Source organism: Solea solea, chromosome 17, assembly GCF_958295425.1.
Source record: "Solea solea chromosome 17, fSolSol10.1, whole genome shotgun sequence".
Lineage (NCBI taxonomy): Eukaryota > Metazoa > Chordata > Actinopteri > Pleuronectiformes > Soleidae > Solea > Solea solea.
Genome location: NC_081150.1, coordinates 20812601 through 20832644, shown reverse-complemented (window position 1 = coordinate 20832644; position 20044 = coordinate 20812601). Strand labels below are relative to the sequence as shown.

The 20044-nt window shown below is 41.6% G+C and overlaps 2 protein-coding genes and 1 long non-coding RNA gene across 3 annotated transcripts; 1 reads left to right on the top strand and 2 right to left on the bottom strand.

Annotated features, from left to right (window-relative positions):
* Positions 1-1489: 1489 nt before the first annotated feature.
* On the bottom strand, positions 1490-9594 carry LOC131443622 (uncharacterized). Its single transcript, XR_009233657.1, has 4 exons — positions 9457-9594; positions 7711-7784; positions 7110-7239; positions 1490-2059 (listed from the first exon to the last, which is right to left on the bottom strand). It is a non-coding gene; the product is annotated as an uncharacterized LOC131443622 (long non-coding RNA).
* On the top strand, positions 9519-12450 carry naa20 (N-alpha-acetyltransferase 20, NatB catalytic subunit). The gene is made up of 6 exons (XM_058613405.1): positions 9519-9624; positions 10192-10216; positions 10407-10497; positions 11164-11299; positions 11498-11643; positions 11917-12450. The coding sequence occupies exons 1-6, from the start codon at positions 9572-9574 to the stop codon at positions 12000-12002; spliced, it is 537 nt and encodes a 178-aa protein (XP_058469388.1). The 5' UTR covers positions 9519-9571; the 3' UTR covers positions 12003-12450.
* Positions 11774-20039, bottom strand: crnkl1 (crooked neck pre-mRNA splicing factor 1). The gene is made up of 14 exons (XM_058613404.1): positions 19849-20039; positions 18995-19147; positions 18781-18872; positions 18424-18582; positions 18157-18323; positions 17284-17462; positions 17012-17182; positions 16743-16934; positions 15215-15274; positions 15021-15101; positions 14072-14311; positions 13347-13448; positions 13018-13266; positions 11774-12888 (listed from the first exon to the last, which is right to left on the bottom strand). Exons 1-14 carry the CDS (start codon positions 19894-19896, stop codon positions 12472-12474), a joined length of 2310 nt encoding a protein of 769 aa, XP_058469387.1. The 5' UTR covers positions 19897-20039; the 3' UTR covers positions 11774-12471.
* Positions 20040-20044: the final 5 nt, after the last annotated feature.

Genomic DNA, 20044 nt, shown 5'->3' with positions numbered 1-20044 from the left:
TTACGACTTTATTCTTGAAAGATTTTGTCATTATTCTTGAAAGATTTTGACATTATTCTTGAAAGATTACGACTTTATTCTCAAAGATTACGACTTTATTCTCGAAAGATTGCAACTTTACTCTCAAAAGATTACGACTTTATTCTTGAAAGATTAAGACTTTATTCTCGAAAGATTACGACTTTATACTCGAAAGATTAAGACTTTATTCTCGAAAGATTACGACTTTATACTCGAAAGATTACAACTTTATTCTCAAAAGATTACGACTTTACTTTCAATAGATTACGACTTTATTCTTGAAAGATTTTGTCATTATTCTTGAAAGATTACGACTTTATTCTTGAAAGATTACGACTTTATTCTCGAAAGATTACGACTTTATTCTCGAAAGATTACAAACTTATTCTCGAAAGATTGCGACTTTACTCTCAAAAGATTACGACTTTATTGTCATAAGATTACAACTTTATTCTTGAAAGATTAAGACTTTATTCTTGAAAGATTACGACTTGACTCTCTAAAGATTACGACTTTATTCTTGAAAGATTACGACTTTATTCTCAAAGATTACAACTTTATTCTCGAAAGATTACGACTTTATACTCGAAAGATTACAATGATGTGCCACGTCAGTATTGAACACAGTGTTAAGTCTTTTTGTGTCACCATGACGACCAGCCGACGACGACGACTGTCTGTTCAAATCAAAGCTCAGAATTCAGAAACGCAGATTAAATCTCCTCTGAGAGATTAGTTGTTAGTCCTGGCGCATTGATTTTGATTCTCTGGACACAGACGTGTACGAGGCTCAGGAGACGTTGATCCGTTAGTAGCAGTTTTTATTTTCCTTGGCAGAATCTCACGTGTTCATTACTGGAGTTATTAGCGTGTCGTCTGTTACGAGTCCGTCTGCATTTTCATTATCGTCGTTAAGACGACTCCGGACTCTGCGAGGGAAAACCTGATTTTGTGCTGTTTCACACTCACACACACATGCACCCGACGACCTGTGACACAGTGAAAATAAACACTGCTGTCTGCTCATAATCACTGTGTTTGGTGACTGAGTGAATGCGACCACATATTCACCCTCATCCACCCCCGGCTCGTCCTCTCAGAGGATTTCGGTCTCTGCTGAAACTCTCCAGCAGTTTCCGTCGTCTGGCAGCGGAGAATGAATGTTTCCTTAAGTTACGTCAACAACACAGAGCTCACAGCGTCTCACACAACTGTCCTCCGTCTTCTTTAGAGGAGACAAAGTTTGCTGGAAACCTTTACAACACAGTCACAGTTTAGAGCTGAGGACAAAGTCTGACTAAGACAGACAGAGTTTACATGTGGAGGACGTAGGTGGCGCTGTATCTCTCTATAAGCTGATAACAGTGAGGTGTACAGTGATGGACAGTGAGGTGGACAGTGATGGACAGTGAGGTGGACAGTGAGATGGACGGTTCTGTATGTCTCGTACCTGCTGTTCATGTTAGTGGTGAGACAAATCAGATGGACATGTCTCTTGTGGTCGTCACGTTGTCTGAAGAAAGACGCCGCCATGGTCGTATGATGTCCACCAACAGTCCTGCAGTTTATAACTCAGGGTCAAAGAGCAGGGAGGACATTTTGGACAAGTCAGACTAAGTGTTAACATGCAGGATTAATCAGACTATGAATCACATGATCCAGGTATGTTAGTCCGACTAAGACGAGCTCCATTTTAGTCGGACAAACGTGTTTACGTAACTCTGTGTGATCAGTACTTTAAGTGTTTCTTCTCACAGGATCTGAGCCACGAGACGACGGAAACTACAGTAAGATGTTGTAAGGACTTTCAGCTCTGACTCATTTACCTCAGACCATGACTCAGCTGCTTTACAGAGAGAGAGAGAGAGAGAGAGAGAGAGAGAGAGAGAGAGAGAGAGAGAGGAGCAGGACGAGGAACCGGCAGACTTTTCCATGACTCGTCGTTCTGAGAAGACATATTTCTGCCATGTCAGAGCAGCAAACAGCAGAGCAGCTCCGGCTGTCAGCGGTGATCCACGGCTCATACTTGGTCTCTGACCTAAAGGAAGATTTTTCCATGTGAGATCTGATGGTGGGTTTTTATCGCCCCCTCATGTCTCCTCGCACGACTGTGGAAACTTTGGTTTAAATAAAAAAAAATGTTACTATGGTGGAATGTCATGAAAGGAAAATGTGTTTGGGACAAATTCTGTTTGTGGCCACGAGACAAAAACATTTAATCTGCAGGATACATTTCACTGCGTTACATTAAAGGCATAGTCAGGATTTTTAGGTGCAACTCAGAAGGTGGAACTGGGAGTTCCCCGTGTTTCAGTTGAGAAGTCGGAAACGCAAAAGTACATGGGAACATGTTTCACGTCTTTATCTCACTGTTAGACAGACTTTTCCAATAGGAAACTCAAATTTGTAAACCACACCAAACACCATAGAGAAAATCAGTGATTTTAACATCGCAGCACACAGGACTTGTTGATCTACTGCTGCCTCCATCACTAAGTTCTAATGTCTTATTTTATGAATTCAGCTTATGAAATCCTTTGTTCAGATTTAACTCAGTTACACAAAGTGACCACACGAGGCAGCAGTAGACCAGCAGCTCTTGTGTCCACCACAACTTAAAATCACTGATTTTCTTTATTGACTTTGGTGTGGGAGAGTGAGTGGTTTACAAATCAGTCAGTTTAAGTTTACGATGTATTTGAGAACATTTCACGTCTTTATCTCACTGTCAGGCAGACTTTTCCAACAAGAAACTAACGTTTGTAAACCAGTCACTCTCCCACACCAAAGTCCATAGAGAAAATCAGTGATTTAAGCTCGCAGGGACACAGGAGCAGCTGGTCTACTGCTGCCTCGTGTGGTCACTTTGTGTCACTGAATTAAATCTGAATGACAGATTTTAAATGCTGAAGTAACAAAATAAGACATTTGAACTATGTGCTGTGATGTTAAAATCCCTGATTTTCTCTATGAGCTTTGGTGTGGGAGAGTGAGTGAGTTTACAAAGCCTTCATTTCAGAGACAGAAATAACGGTCAAATGGCAGATTGAAGAAGATATCGTGGACTCAAGCCAGTGGACTTTTACTAGTGTGTCTCAGGCTGGTTCTTGGTGCAGGGGGCGCTCACAGCACAGTCAGTTTACCTCGTACAGTCACACTTAAAAAAGTGATCTTGTAAAGGTGTCCTCATTTCTGCGCTCATGCTCCAACAGTCAGAGACCCTCTCTCCCACTGTCTTACGTCACACCACATTCAATCATTTCCCACAAAGTGAGTCCGCTTCATAAATCACGGCGAGCGTCTCGGCGCAGTCGGACTCGTGTCTTCTGCATCTCTTTTCTTTGGAGCAGGCGTTTTTACGTCAACATCTGCTGCCACATGTCAGAACCAAATAGTGGAACGAGCTCCCCATCAACATCTGGACAGCGGAAAGCCTCCACATCTTCCGCCGCCGACTAAAACACATTTCTTCCGACTCTACCTTGACTAAGACGACGACGACAAAAAAACAACAACTTACTGTATATATCGCACTTATGACTAGCACTTCATAGTTTGGCTTACTTGAAGCTCTTACTTACTTCTAGATCTTATTTGTACCCAAATGTTTTAATGCACTTATTGTAAGTCGCTTTGGATAAAAGCGTCTGCTAAATGACATGTAATGTAATGTAATGTAACCATTGATCTCAAACAGTCTCAGAAGACGAGACTCTCCGCAGCCGTACAAGAGCTCCCCAGAAATCATAAAAAATGTTTCATGTAAAGGAGGGGGGGGGTAGCATGCTTTACATCACAGTGATGTACAAAAGCAGCCGCAGTAATACGCTGCTCTGTTGTGGTTACAGTCTCTGCGGTGGTGGTGCACTAAGTATCAGGATATCAGCCAAGTTCTTTCTTCTTTGACTCAAACATCAGTTTTCAGTCTGTCTGAACTGATTCACACAAAGTGCTTTTACACACAGGAAACACTGAGAATCGGCTCTTTAGTGAGTGCAGAGCAGCCAGAAACACCAACAACACATCCTGTTCTTTCATGGCTCACTGGAGGTTCCCACCGTGACCGAGAAAACATCTTCAGCCAATTACATGAACGTATGTCGTCTTACACCAAAACACACGCGGAGGCTGAAGCCGTTCAGATCCAGGGGGTTTCTCTAAGTTTAGGATCCTTCATGAATCCAGCAGGTCCTTCGGAGACGGAGAACCAGACCTTCCTAGTGTTCAAGGAACAGGCTAACAAGTATACGTCACTGTGTCATTGTATTTAGCATTAGACGTTAGCTGCTACTGAAGCCAGATGCTGTTGCATTGGCTTCTAATTTATTAGCAGCTACCACAGCATCTGTGTTTGATGTTAGCAGTTAGTGTAGCCAGAAAAAACATAGAACTGGCATTTTAATGTTAGCAGCTAATGTAGCAAGACATTGTGGCATCTCTGTTTGACATTAGCAACTATTACCTCAGTATTGGCTTTTAATGCTAGCAACTAGTGTAGCATCTACATTTGATGTAAGCAGCTAGTGTAGTGAGACTCTGTGGCACCTGTGTTTGACATTAGCAGCTACTACCTTAGCACTGGCATTTAATGTTAGCAGCTAGTATAGCATCTCCATTTGACATTAGCAGCTAATGTAACATCTACATTTGAGGTTAGCAGCTAGTGTAGCCAGAAAAACAGCATTGGCATTTAATGTTAGCAGCTATTGCAGCATCTGGATTTGAGGTTAGCAGCTAGTGTAGCCAGAAAAACTTAGAATTGGCATTTAATCTTGGAAGCTACTCTAGCGAGACTCTGTGGCACCTGTGTTTGATATTAGCAGCTACTACCTTAGCACTGGCATTTAATCTTAGCAGCTACTCTAGCCAAACTCTGTAGCTTCTGTGTTTGACGTTAGCAGGTACCATAGCCAGATGCTCTGGCATTGGATTTTAAATTGTTAGCTACTATAGCATCTGTGTTTGATGTTAGCAGCTAGTGTAGCCAGAAAAACATAGCACTGGCATTTAAATGTTAGTAGCTACCATAGCATCTGCATTTGATTTTAACAGCTAGTGTAGCAAGACTGTGGCATCTCTCTTTGACGTTAGCAGCTACTACCTTAGCATTGGCATATAATGTTAGCAACTAGTGTAGCATCTGCATTTGACGTCAGCAGCTAGTGTAGCCAAAAAAAACTAGCACAGGCAATTTAATGTTAGCAGCTACTGTAGCAAGACTGTGGCATCTCTGTTTGACATTCGCAACTACTACCTTAGCAGTGGCATGTAATGTTAGCAGCTAGTGGAGCATCTGCATTTGACGTTAGCCACTAGTGTGGCCAGAAAATGCTAACTAATGTCAGCTAATAAACATGGGAATTACAGCTAGAATATTAATATCAAACTTTAATGACATTGAAGTGTTTTGCTTTTATTTTGACGTTCTCCGCCATCGCACAGGAAACCGCTTTTATCGTCAGATGTGAATGTATTTCATGTAAATTAAAATACCACAGACAAACAGATCACACGCCAGATTAAAAGATGTTAGAGCTTCATGTGCTTTCTCACTTCATATTTATTGAGGCTTTCAATGAGAACGCCCCCCAGAGGCTCGCTCAGTGCCTCACACGAGCACACTGTAAAAACCCTGCACTGTCCCTTTAATGCTGTGTGAATGCTGGGTGTGGCGCTGCTTTCCTTCTGATGCATGTTGTCGTGCAGCCAATGGCGCTCAGGCCAAAAGCTTATTGATTGTGACAGGTTTGTATTTTATTTCAGAATAATGATGATGAATCGTTGATAGTTTATTTATTATTTTTTTATCGTTATGTTTTGACGCTCACATCATTTGATTGATTAAAGTTGGTGGTGTTTTGGACCTTCTTCTTCACCGTCGTTTAAACACAGGTGTGTGACCCCTGCGCCGCCGTCTCATCACCGTCGTAAACACAAATCTGTCGGGCTTGTGTAACGAGTTTCTTTGACCTTTGACCTCATCCTCTGTGGCCGCTGATTTATGGAGCTCTGCCTTAAAGCTGCAAAGTCAAGTCGGTCATAAAACTGCAGCTCGGCCTGCAGACGAAACCATGTGAACTTGGATTCTTTTTATTCTCTAACATATTCATGATATTATAAAAGGTTTATTCTGCGCTGACTGAGCTGTGAGCGCCCCCCTGTGGCAATAACCAGCCTGAATCATGGAGATTCATCGTGTTTTCCATTTATAGGCGGAACTCGATATTTCCAAAATCATGGGACTCTGATTTCCAACCCCGACACTGGATTCTGAAATGTCTGCCATCGTACAAACGCTGCTACTTTCACTGTTAATTTCACCGTAAATCATTCATACACATAGTAGTTTAATTTCAACAGTACAACATGTCACGTTCATGTCTTTATCTCACTGTTAGACAGACTTCTGCTACAGGAAACTGAGGTTTGTAAACCACTCACTCTCCCACACCAAACTCCAGAGAGAAAATCAGTGATTTTAACATCACAGCACACAGGAGTTGTTGATCCACTGCCGCCTCCATCACTAAGTTCACGCGTCTTATTTTGTAATTTCGGCTTTTGGAAAACTTTGTTCAGATTTACTTCAGTTACACAAAGTGACCACACGAGGCAGCAGTAGACCAGCAGCTCCTGTTCCTGCTCCTGCTAAAATCACTGATTTTCTCTCTGGGGTTTGGTGTGGGAGAGAGTTTCGCTTTTGTCTGACAGTGAGATAAAAGCAGGGAACACATTCTCTCAAGCCTCCGTGTCTCAGCAGCAGCAGGGGGCGCTCATGAACACACTTTAGACACGTTAAAGTTTTATGCTCTCACATTAAACCCGAACGTCTCTGAATGTCACAGTGAATCAGCGTCAGCTGTTTGACATCGACAGACTAGAATATACAGTCGGCATCGCTCGTCCTGCTTGTGTGAAACCTTCACTGATTCCATATTTCCCTCATTAACGTGCGGCGGCTCCATCTGCCTCCCATTAACGTGGCAGCCAGAGCGACTCGGCATATTTCCGAGTGCAGCCAGAGCGACTCGTCGTATTCTGACTGCAGCTCATGTGAAAAGCGTCTATAAAAAGTTTCCTCTTGTTACCTTTATGTCATGGAAAGTTGTCCTCTCACAGATGCTCAGGCCAGGGTTCCTCCCCGTTTCTCCTTCCCTGAAGCAACCCTGCCACCTGCTGGTGCAACTGGGAACAGCGGAGGAGGATGGAAAACTTCACCTGTGTGATTAAAATCAATAAATATACAATTTGATTGATTTTACAAGGCATTCTTCGTCATTTTCCACTTGATATGTAACATATTGAGCAGATAATGTATATAGAGTTGTTTTTGGTCTCATGTTGTGCTCTTTCCTTTGAACATATTTCATATATATGTAAGGAAAAATTGATTTTAGATTTTTAACTAAAGACTTGTGTAATAAAATCTATGTCAGTTTAAGTTTACGACATGTTTCATGTCTTTATCTCACTGTTGTGTCTTATTTTGTCAATTCGGCATTTAAAACCCTTCATTTGATTTTACCTCAGTGACACGAAGTGATCACACAAGGCAGCAGCAGACCAGCAGCTCCTGTGTCCCCATGAGCAAAAATCACTGGTTTTTTCATGGGCTTTGGTGTGGGAGAGTGAGCGGTTAACTTAGTTGCATCAATACACACGTGTAACTTTAACCTAACAGCTTCTTACCTCACATCTGACGACTGACCAGAGCCTCAGAGATGAGGTTGTGCTTCATCATCAGGACCTGGCTTGAGACTTTGCTGAGTCATGGTCAGAGGAAACAAAGACATGATGTGACAAACTTGTGAGGAAGAGTCTAATCAGAGACAAAGTGAAAACATCTGTGTGAGTGGGTGATTCTGATGATGACCTCTGACCTTCTGGAAACCCTTTGTTTTAATAATATTTGGTTTGTTAGACGTGAAATGTAATGAATCCATTTCCTCCGCTAACAATAACGTGCTCTGGAATTCATTATCAAGACGTTTTTATTCTCATGTTTTTATGCTCCGTCTAGTGGAAAGGGAACTTGGCTTGTAACCAGAGGGTAGGTGGTTCGAATCCCTATGACATGGTTTCTCAGTCCTGGTCCTGGTCCTGGTCTTGTGGACTTAGTGTCCTGCATGTTTTAGATGTTTCCTGCTCCAACACAGCTGACTCACATGGTCAGAGCTGCTGCGTGAGTGGAGGTTTGAGTCCATAAAGACTCACCTGCTCGTCACCTCCTCCACATCAGCTCTGCTAACCTCATACCTGCAGCCTCTTTGAAGGGACCCCGTTGCGTCGCGTTGTTAATGTTTACGCCCGCGTGACTTTGACTGTCGCGGGGATTTATCGCACTCCTGCTCCATGAGGCAGCAGAACCTGTTAGGGCGCTCAGATTTATGGGAGGCCTTCGTGCTCCCGCTCATGTTCTCCGACGCTTCCCCCGGTCACGGTCGCGGCCTGATTAAAGCGACTCTGCCAAAGCCAGTTTATGCTCGCAGAGTGAATATTTCATGTTGATTGTGTGCAGTTTCGCCCTCCGTCATTAATGTGATGAGGTCAGGGGAAAGCTGCAGGGCTGCTGCTGATTTCCGTCACAGCTGGTTTTCCACCAGTGGGGTCAGGACCTCTTCATGGATCAAAGGATGGATTCAAGATGAATTTACAAAAATTTTTTTATTTATATTTATTTTCTGGTCTTTGTTAGCAACCAACTTCAGCTTTAGTTGCTTCAACATCAGCTGCCAAATCTCCAAAACCAACAATGTGTGTATATGTGTATATGTGTGTGTGTGTGTGTGTGTGTGTGTATATATATATACACATATATATAATCACTCGATGCTGACAGTGTGTTCAAGGTCATTAAATTGACACTGTTGTCAACTTGTTGTATTATGAGGTACTGACACAGCGCCCCCTGCTGCCTGAAACACTTGGGCTTACGCTCTGACAGCATGGCCAGAGAAACATTTCTCACTGTCACTCACAGACTTTTCCAACAGGAAACTGAAGTTTGTAAACCACTCACTCTCCCACACCAAAGCCCATAGAGAAAACCAGTGATTTTAACATCACACACACACACACACACACACACACAGGAGTTGTTGATCCACTGCTGCCTCGTGTGGCAAGTTTGTGTCATTGAATTAAATCTGAATGAAAGATTTTATATGCCGAATTGACAAAATAGGACATTTGAGCTTAGTGATGGAGGCGTCAGTGGATCAACAACTCCTGTGTGCTGTGATGTTAAAATCACTGATTTTCTCTATGGGGTTTGGTGTGGGAGAGTGAGTGGTTTACAAACTTCAGTTTTCTGTTGGAAAAGTTTGTCTAACAGTGAGATAAAGACGTGAACATGTTCTTAAGATATCGTAGACGGAACATGAAAGCGGTTGGAAATAAACGAGTGAATTAATGTAACATAAATGTCTTCCTTACGTGCTCCGAGTCTCAGCGGCGTAGTTGTACATCCTCTCCGGCAGGGGGCAGTGCTCAGATCATCTTCCCCCGTCTTTTGCTGTCGGAGGTTACAGGAAACTCAGCTGCAGTCAAAATGACAACGTTACGACCGTTTACCTGCGATGATTTGTTTAAATTCAACAACATGTGAGTGGCGTCGCATTGGTTTTATAGTCCAATGTTCATTTCACGTCACTGTTGCGATGTCTGCCGTTTGTGTGTCCGTTATTGTGTACGTAGTCGGTGTTTTTGTGGCACAGAGGCGTTAGCATGCTAGCTAGTAGCATCACAAAGCTGCGACTATGCGTTCAAAACAACGTGCTATTTAGCGAGTTTTGCTCTCTATGAGTGTATATATGCGTTTTGTAGCGCTTTATTTTTAAAAGCAGCGACTCGCGCCGTCTTCTGTTAAAGATCGGCACACATATAATCTATAACAGTATATATAGTGTAAAATTGTTGCCTTTTACAGTCGTCTATTGCACTTTAATTGTATTTTCTTAGAGAATTAGTGGGCTTTGTTTGGTTACAGCTATGCCGAATATGAATATAACAACAAATGAATGAAGATATGAATAAACCAACTTTTAGAATTTAGTCGTATCATAATATCATCTACGTATAACCTTAAAACGGTCAATTATTTAGTGGAGTTTTGCTTTTGAAAGATGGCTTCAGACCTGGGGTATGATTTTTTTTTTTTTTGTCCAACAGAAACCTGGATCCTCTGACAGAAACAGTATCCTTCATTTTCACACCTTTTGTAATTGTTGTTATTGTCAGTTTTAATGAAGCTGACACACACTGACCTTCACATGTTTATTTGTCTGACTTTTCATCCTGTCATTTAAAAATATCCACATTACTAAGGTTATTCGAGTGTAAAAACATCCTGCTGTACAGTGTTTTCTTTAAACGCTGACCTTCAGTATGGAATCCCGTTCTATCTTCAGTACTTGGCTCACTGGCCAGAGTACTTCATTGTAGCAGAGGCTCCTGGTGGTGAACTCATGGGCTACAGTGAGTTTTTTAAGCTTTTAATATTCATGGGGATTTGTGCAGCCTGAACATCACATGTTATATTTGGATTTATTAGAATAATATTCCATTAACTACAGTTACACATGTTGTTAAAACCAGGATTTTGTTCTACATCCACAGAATTAAAAGCCATTGCTTGTGCACACATACGTTTATTCTTTATCGCATATATTCACTTATATTCCTGAACATTTTTGTACTTGAATGTTATTCTTCCTTTTACCTGTTTTATAGTATTGTTTGTCATTTTGATTCCTCTGTGTCTTGTACATGCAGCTGAATTGACAACAAAGTTGCCTTTTTTTTTTTACTCTCCGTCACAAATAATAATGTACCTACTTTGACATTGAGACTAAAAGCCAACATTTTTCAAGTTCCTCTTTACAAATGCGTGAAAGTTGAGGTTTGAGTGTTTTTTTTAAATAATTTAAACCAGTTTCTGTGATTTTTCAGCTGTGAATATTTAATTATCTATTGATCTATTAACATAATCTTTGCTTGCGGCTTTAAATTAAATCCAACCCCTGCTTCAAGTTACCTGCTGATACATGAACCACAGTCCTCGGGTTATCATTTATTATTATTAATATCATTATTATTATTGTTAATAACTTGATAATAAATGTTGGTTTGTTTCACCTGCAGTCATGGGGAAGGCGGAGGGATCCGTGGCTCGCGAGGAGTGGCACGGTCACGTCACCGCTCTCTCCGTCGCTCCAGAGTTCAGACGACTCGGCCTCGCCGCCAAACTCATGGAGATGCTGGAGGAGATTTCAGAGAGGTTTGTACGGCACTGTCACCACGATGACCACTTACAAAGCTGTGGATGAAAAGAACCCAAAACAAACAGCCCGAATGTTCACATTTTAAACAAAAATAATATTGTCACAGAACAGTTTTGAGGTTTGAGTTTGAGTTTAATTTTTCCGACAGTGACAGAAACCAACAGCTAACGCGACGTTGTCATTGGACTTTGCAGGAAAGGTGGTTTCTTCGTGGATCTGTTTGTGCGAGTGTCGAACCAGGTGGCGGTGAACATGTACAAGCGCCTGGGCTACAGCGTCTACAGGACGGTCATCGAGTATTACTCTGCAAGCAACGGAGAGCCAGATGAAGACGCGTACGGTAAGACGAGACCTCTGCTGCCCCCGTGTGGTTACAGATGCACCACGATCACGGAACACTGTTAAATGATGTGAATATATAGATTTATGTTTAGAAAGGATCTGCTTTGAATTACAGATGTGGTCTAAAATACTGTTTTAACATTTTTATTATTAAACTTTGACAAAAGTCTGTTTGCATCAGAGCTGACCAGGTGTGTGTTCACCTCAAACTCCACCAGCGGATGGCGCTGTTCCCCCAGATTTACTTTGTCTTTTCTCTCTCTGTGTGCAGACATGAGGAAAGCTCTGTCCAGAGACACGGAGAAGAAGTCCATCATCCCGCTGCCACATCCTGTCAGACCTGAGGACATCGAATAACAGCAGTGTGGCTCTCTGACGCATCATCATCATCATCATCACACACACAGGGCTGTCACTTTTTTAATTTACGGTGGAGAAAAGATCAAATTCCAACTCTTAAAACAAGTTTGAATTATAAAAACACACTTTAGAAATGCAGCAGTGTCTGGAGTCATTACTGTCGGGTCCAGCAGAGGGCGCTGTGAGCACAGCTGGGCTTTGGATCCACTTTAGAACCGGGGTTAAGTTCTTAAATATACTGAACTTGACATGGTCAGGAAGACAGACATTCATCAGCAGACGGACTGTTCTGTCACACGGTCAGAGAGCCACCGTTTGTACAAATGTTCATTTTCTTTAAATCCTGTAAATTATGAATCGAGCCGAAACACGAGCGGCCATTTTGAAGAGACGAGTGTGTGTATGAAAGAAAACGTAGAATAAAAGATAAGTGTAGAAAAATGAATGTTTAATCTGAGCGATGAGTCTAATCTTTGTCGTCTACACTGCTCCTGCTTTCCTCCTGCTCCTCTTTCTTCTTCTTCTTCTCCTCCTCCTCACTGTCACTCTCGCTGCTGCTGCTGCTGCTGCTGCCGGCGTCGTCACGGTCGTCGTGCGTGTTTCCCTGCTCCATTTCTGTCGCCATGTTTCCGTTGGACTCGTTCTGTGGCGGCTTTTCAGGAGCAGCCTCTGGTTCCTCAGAGGACGAGGGCGGCGACCTCGTCGTCTCCATCGGTTCTTCAGCCCCTGGATCGTTCTCTGGATCGTTCTGGTTCCCTGGAACGTCGGCGTCCTCCTGCTTCTTCTTCCACATGCGGGCCATGGCCAGCAGCTTGAGGTTGGGCTGGTTGGCGGCGTCTTCGGGGAAGATGTAGTCGAAGTATTCCTCCCATCCTGCGTCCGACTGGAGGGAATCAGAGCAGATGATGAGGATTTAGGATTTACTCAGTCACCGTAAAATCTCACTCGACAGAACAAAATCTGAATCAAAATGTCACGACTACAGAAGAAGATCAAAGGTCAACGTTCTTACCCCGTCCTCGGCCGTCAGCTTCCTCCTCTTCTTCACCTTCTCGGGCAGCAGCTTCCTCACCCTCTCTCGCGTGGTGTCGGAACCGAACTCCCTCTCGAACTCCCTCCAGGACTCGAGCAGCATCAGCCGCTCCTCCTTCTCCTCGCAGCTCCTCATGCCCTTGTTGGCCTCCTCGTAGATCTGGCGACACTTGTGCAGCCGCTCGCCGCTCTCGATGGACAGCTCAAACTTGGCGAAGCTGATCCAGACCTGCGTGAGACCAGGATTCAGTTCAGCTCGTCACAATCAGACTCAGAAAGTTTAAAAAAAAAGTGGAGCGAAGCGCTGACCTTGACGTGCTGTGTCCGCTGCAGCAGACGCTTGTAAAGGTTCCTCGTGTTTCCAAACTCTTCCTGCTCGATCTCAAAGTCGATGTAGGATTTCCACAGAACCTGAAGATGAAACCGTGTCCAGATTGTTATTTTAGACGAAGAACACGTTAACTCTCGACAGCACACTCATGCCGAATGACCCGGAATACACCTGTGTTCACTTCTGCAACGCAGAGTTCCAACTATTATTCATTCATTCATTGTTTTCCTGTTTTTTCTTTTGGGAATGCCGAGTCAGCATTTAAAACAACTGCTTTTCTAGTTCATGTTTTTTTTAATGGCTGTAAATGCTGAGTCAGCATATTACAACTACTCCTAAATGATAAAGAAAACCATTAAACGCTAAGTCAGCATTCAAAATGTGTCAATGCCGATGCACCATTCCCAAATATGATAATGATCATTTTAAGTGCATTTATAGCCAATAAAAACAGAAAAAGTGTTGTTGTTAATGCCGAGTCACCATTCCCACATAATAAAGAAAGCTCAAAAGAAGCATTCTTTGTTTGTTTAGTTTTGGGAATGCCGAGTCAGCATTTCCAACTATTGTGTTCTTATTACGCTGACTCAGCAATTACGACTGCTGTGTTCCTGTTTCCTTCTTTATTTGGGAATGCTGTTGTGCGCTCCGTGTCAAACGTTGACCCGCGTACGCGGCGTTTAACCGCTAAGCCCCCGCTCACCTCGGGCATGTCAAGGCGCGGTTGTCCGATGGCGAGTTCAAAGATGGCGCGCGCCCGGTCCACGTCCCCCAGGATGGTCTCCAGCTCGGCGAACTTGATCCAGGTGGAGCAGTTCTCTGGCGTGAACTCCAGGTACTTCTCATAGAGTTTCCTGCAGCGGTCGAACTCTCGCAGCTGCAGCTCCAGCTCGATGTAGCCTTTCAGCAGCTTGTTCTTCGGACATTTGCCGATCGATGTCCCCTGAAGACGGAGACACAAGGTTGTCCATTTAATCTTTAACATGTGGTTTGTTTGCCGATGTTTTTACATCAATATTTTAATCATTATAATAGTAACTATCTAAACCAGCGTTTCCCAAAGTATGGGTCTAGATCTTTTATTTGGGTCAAAAATTAAGGTTTATGAGTATATGTTTTTAAAATTCATTTTAATTCATTTAACAAACGTCTCTTGGAGATCTAATCGTTTGCAAATTTAAAAAATGCCGTCAGATGAAGTGTAAAGTTGTAAAGCGTAAGGTTTGCGCTATATTACGTGAAGAATGTGTTCTTGTCACGACAGATCTTGTGATTTGGGTAACAAACGTTTGCCATCTTTTAAAAAAGTGGATCTGACAGAGAAAGTTTGCTTTACACAGCAAAATTCCCTTCACACCAGGCACCAATAAAAGTCAGAAAATCAAGATTTGACTGCATCATATTGAAGTAAGTTTACTTTAAAGGTCCACACACAAATTAAACATTTGTACTATTAATGTTTAGTTGCGTTAAATCGTATCAATTTGGAGTGGACTGGGCTTGTTTGGTTGGGTTTTGGTAGATGTGTGTGTGGTATTTATTTAAGTGTAGTTAGAAATGAGGGTTAAAAGTAAAAAAAAAAGTCTACGTAAGAACAAAAAAGAGGAAATGATTGGTCAGTAAACATGATTTGCAGCAGTGTTGAATCTCACCATGATCTTTCGGGCTCCTTGCAGATTCTTCTGTCGGATCTCAAACTGAGCATAAAGCAACCAGATCTTAGCGAACGTGAACTGAAAGATAAATAGATTTATATGTTTAAAACCTTTTTCCACATTAAAGCTCCTCATTAATATTAGTGTTTTATATCACATCAAATAAACAAAGAACGAGGAGGTAAAATTGCCTTTTTATGAGGGATGAGGTCCAGACAGGCTTTGTACACCTGCCTCGTTCTCTCAGGGTCCTGACGACAAAAACATAACAAGTACAGGTACGTTACAACGGGGTTTTCACAGAAACTAGAAAATATTCACATTTAAGAAGCTGAAAAATGACCGAAACTAGAAAATATTCACATTTAAGAAGCTGAAAATGACAGAAAGTAGAAAATATTCACATTTAAGAAGCTGAAAAATGACAGAAAGTAGAAATATTCACATTTAAGAAGCTGAAAAATGACAGAAAGTAGAAAATCTTCACATTTAAAAAGCTGAAAAATGACAGAAAGTAGAAAATAGTCACATTTAAGAAGCTGAAAAATGACAGAAAGTAGAAAATATTCACATTTAAGAAGCTGAAAAATTACAGGAAGTAGAAAATATTCACATTTAAGAAGCTGAAAAATGACAGAAAGTAGAAAATATTCACATTTAAGAAGCTGAAAAATGACAGAAAGTAGAACATATTCACATTTAAGAAGCTGAAAATTGACAGAAACTATTAAATATTCACATTTAAGAAGCTGGAAAATGACAGAAAGTAGAAAATATTCACATTTGAGAAGGTGAAAAATGTCAGAAAGTAGAAAATATTCACATTTAAGAAGTTGAAAAATGACAGAAAGTAGAAAATATTCACATTTAAGAAGCTGAAAAATGACAGAAAGTAGAAAATATTCACATTTAAGAAGAGGAAAAATGACAGAAAGTAGAAAATATTCACATTTAAGAAGCTGAAAAATGACCGAAACTAGAAAATATTCACATTTAAGAAGCTGAAAATGACAGAAAGTAGAAAATATTCACATTTAAGAAGCTGAAAAATGACAGAAAGTAGAAAATATTCACATTTAAGAAGCTGAAAAATGACAGAAAGTAGAAAATCTTCACATTTAAAAAGCTGAAAAATGACAGAAAGTAGAAAATAGTCACATTTAAGAAGCTGAAAAATGACAGAAAGTAGAAAATATTCACATTTAAGAAGCTGAAAAATTACAGGAAGTAGAAAATATTCACTTTTAAGAAGCTGAAAAATGACAGAAAGTAGAAAATATTCACATTTAAGAAGCTGAAAAATGACAGAAAGTAGAAAATATTCACATTTAAGAAGCTGAAAAATGACAGAAAGTAGAACATATTCACATTTAAGAAGCTGAAAATTGACAGAAACTATTAAATATTCACATTTAAGAAGCTGGAAAATGACAGAAAGTAGAAAATATTCACATTTGAGAAGGTGAAAAATGTCAGAAAGTAGAAAATATTCACATTTAAGAAGTTGAAAAATGACAGAAAGTAGAAAATATTCACATTTAAGAAGCTGAAAAATGACAGAAAGTAGAAAATATTCACATTTAAGAAGAGGAAAAATGACAGAAAGTAGAAAATATTCACATTTAAGAAGCTGAAAAATGACAGAATCTAGAAAGTATTCACATTTACTTTACAAACTGAGTTCTTTTCTAAGCTGTGAGACATTCTCTGATGACTGACCTTGACCTCCAGCTCCTCGTACAGAGCGTAGTTGATCCACAGGTAGATGTATCGTCTCCAGTGTCTCTTCTCCTGGATCGGGGGCATGTTAGCGATGGCTCTCTCGTAAACCTCCCTCACCGTGTCGGGGTCGGCGTCGCTCTCCACCAGGCGCAGGTAGTCAAACCACGCGTCGTAGTTGTGTGGGTTCGCCTTGACACAAAAATCACGAGGTTTAGTTTCCTGACAGAACTTCATCACTGTGTTTCTATGTTTATGAAGGTTCATACCTTGACTTCCTCTTCATACTGGAACCTCCGTTTGCTGACAATGACGTCCTCGATGCCCCGCCGGTCTCCAAACTTCTTCTCAAACATGGTGTAGTTTTTAAAAAGCTCCTGTGCCTCGTGTTTGGGGATTCTGTCCAGGGCATATTTATAGATCACCCGAACACGTTCAAACTGTAAGGGGAAGGGAAAGAAAAATACAATTCTTATCACACCAACAGAAAAAAAAAAACCTGCACACTGTCAATAAACAGATATATACAAAACTCTGGAACCTCCTTCTGTGTCTCCTCAAACTTGGCAAAGGCCACAAAGAGGTTTTCTTCCACGTATTCCTCTCCGAAGAACTCCACCGCCCTCTCGTACACCTTCCTGCTGTGAGCGACATAGCCGTGCTTGTCCTCGAAACGAGCGTATTTGATCCAGTTCTTGACTTCAGGGTGAACGATGACAAGTGCAACGGAGTCAAAGAAAAACAAACCATCACTGCAGGTAAAGCTGCATGACAAGACAAACCTAATGAAACCATAACCAGGTTAGGTCCACGGTATCTGATGAATGTGTTTCACGTCTTTATCTCACTGTGAGACAGACCTTTCCAACAGGAAACTGAACTTTGTAAACCACTCACTCTCTCATACCAAAGCCCATAGAGAAAATCAGTGATTTTAACATCACAGCACACGCACAGGAGTTGTTGATCCACTGCTGCCTCCATCACTAAGTTCAAATGTCTGATTTTGTTAATTCAGCATTTTAAATCCTTCATTTAGATTGACCTCACTTAGTGACACAAAGTGACCACACGAGGCAGCAGTAGACCAGCAGCTCCTGTGTCCCCGTGAGCTAAAATCACTGATTTTCTCTATGGGGTTTGGTGTGGGAGAGTAGTAGATAAAGACATAAACGTGTTCTTAAAAAATATCATAGACTTAAAGTGACATAGATTTTTATTAGTTTGCTTGTGTTTCAGGCTGGTTCTCAGCAGCAGGGGGTTTTTGGGGGTTATGAGATAATTTTGCTGATTTTAAAAACTGGATTAAACTGAACAACTGCGACGAGTTTGCTTCCAATCGAGCTCTCAAGACAAGGGAAAAGTTATCTGATAATTCAGAAAACAGTAAATACACAGTAAATAAAAAGGATATATCGCTCATAGATGGTGCGAGCTTTGTCCACCTCCTTGTAACGCAGCTCAAAGTTGATGTAGGAGTGCCAGGCCTGCTCTTCAGGCTCCCACTCCATCCAGCGCTCAAACACCAGCCTGCAGCCGGCCACGTTCCCCAGCATCTCCTCCATGTATGTGTACTTGTACCTGTCGGAACGACACACACACACACACACACACACACACAGTCAGAATTCCCAGTTGTCCCAAACAAAAACACAACGTGGAGTTCTTCACAGTTTCGTACCAGAACTGGTTGACACGTGGCAGGATGATGATGGCTCTGTCCCAGATGTTTCGTGCGTGGTTCACCTGCCGACTCTTCATCTCCATCTCGGCGTATTTCAGCCACAGGGTGATGTTGCGGTGGTCGACGTCCAGCGCTCGCTCGTAAATGGAACGAGCTCTGAAATGACGGCAAACCCGACAGTAAATACAGGCGTCAGACTCGCAGACCACATGTAAATGTGAGCACATACAGTCAAATTATTTCACACTTTTTAATCACAACAGAAGTGACAGTATTATGCTGTAAACAACCAAAAAATCGTATATTATAATAGTCACAGTCACAAGCGACGCCCAGTAAATAAAAGGATTTTACCTCTGGATCTCCTTCAGACTTTCTTCCCATTGTGCGTATTTAATCCAGTTACTGATGACCGTGCGGTTTTTTCTTATGTTGTCCTCAAAACTCTGCACAAGAAAAGACGTGGACCAATTTCGCACACAATAAAGTTTAAAAGTTCGAGAAAGAATAATTAAAAACGATTAAATATCCCAGGACAGTGGACACTTTAGTGTCTGTGAGAATTTACCTTCCTCTTCCTCAGTTTGTAATCATTCAGCTCCTCCTGATCGGTGATCTTCTGTTTCGGAGGCGGCGGCAGAAGTTCAAGCTCCCTCTCTTTGGCTTCTCTCAGCAGCTGCTCAGCTGTGATCTGAACCTCTGCAGGAGCTTTGTTCTTCACCTGAAAACACCGCACAAGTTAACACGTAAGGCTGCGATTCACCGCTATTTTTTACAGTCAATTATTCTGTGGATTATTTTCTCCATTCATTATCAGCTTGCGGAGTGTTTTGCAGACCTGGAAATGATGATGTTCTCTAATGTACCCTCACCACCACAAGTACAACTACTTCAATTTGAGTACTTAACAATCCTGTTACAGCAAAACAATATTTTATTTGCCTCACTTTCACTGTAATCAAAATAAGACACAATAAGACACAAAGATTAATATGAAGACGAGAAATCAGTATTTCAGCTTTTATTTCCAGGCCTGAGCATTAGAATTAAATAAGTTTAGGATTTGGACATCATTTCTTTCCTCTCTACGCTTTGTTTTTTGGAGTTTGTTTGTTTCTCACAATTCTGAGCGTGTTTTTCTTCCTTTCTGTCAGCGTGTTATGTTCTTATGTTCGAAATAAAACCATCACTAAGTCGCCAGAAACATAAATACAGTAAAGATAGGTGAATGTTGTACATTACAGCACTGCACTGGTTACACATATTTCATCATAAACACGTGTAAGATGATATTTGGAACACAGTCATCGTCGCTGTGAGTAAATGTTTGCTGCGTTCAACTTTTACCGCTGTTTGTTAGCATTAGCTTAGCACACGTCACGGTCCTGCTCTCGTGTTCGTGCCGTTTTTCGCGTCATTTACCTTCGCCACCTTCGGTATCCGCTGTTTCCCTGCAGCGGTGGACGCCATCGTGACCGTGGGCTCAACAAAAAAGACGGAAAGATTCACACAAAACACGGAGAAAACCCGCGTGAACCGCGCGTTTTTGTAGAGTTTCCTCAACGTTTCAGGCTCCACCAGCGACGGCCGACATTACAGTACCCAGAAGGCATTGCGG

Excerpts from the sequence above, each read along its gene's own strand:
- naa20 (XM_058613405.1), top strand. The coding sequence starts at position 9,572 with ATGACAACGTTACGACCGTTTACCTGCGATGATTTGTTTAAATTCAAC. Across the intron at positions 9,625-10,191 it reads TTGTTTAAATTCAACAACAT|AAACCTGGATCCTCTGACAG; the intron begins GTGAGTGGCGTC and ends TTTGTCCAACAG. Across the intron at positions 11,644-11,916 it reads GCCAGATGAAGACGCGTACG|ACATGAGGAAAGCTCTGTCC; the intron begins GTAAGACGAGAC and ends CTCTGTGTGCAG.
- crnkl1 (XM_058613404.1), bottom strand. The coding sequence starts at position 19,896 with ATGGCGTCCACCGCTGCAGGGAAACAGCGGATACCGAAGGTGGCGAAG. Across the intron at positions 18,583-18,780 it reads AGTCTGAAGGAGATCCAGAG|AGCTCGTTCCATTTACGAGC; the intron begins GTAAAATCCTTT and ends CCGTCATTTCAG. Across the intron at positions 18,324-18,423 it reads CCACGTGTCAACCAGTTCTG|GTACAAGTACACATACATGG; the intron begins GTACGAAACTGT and ends TCGTTCCGACAG.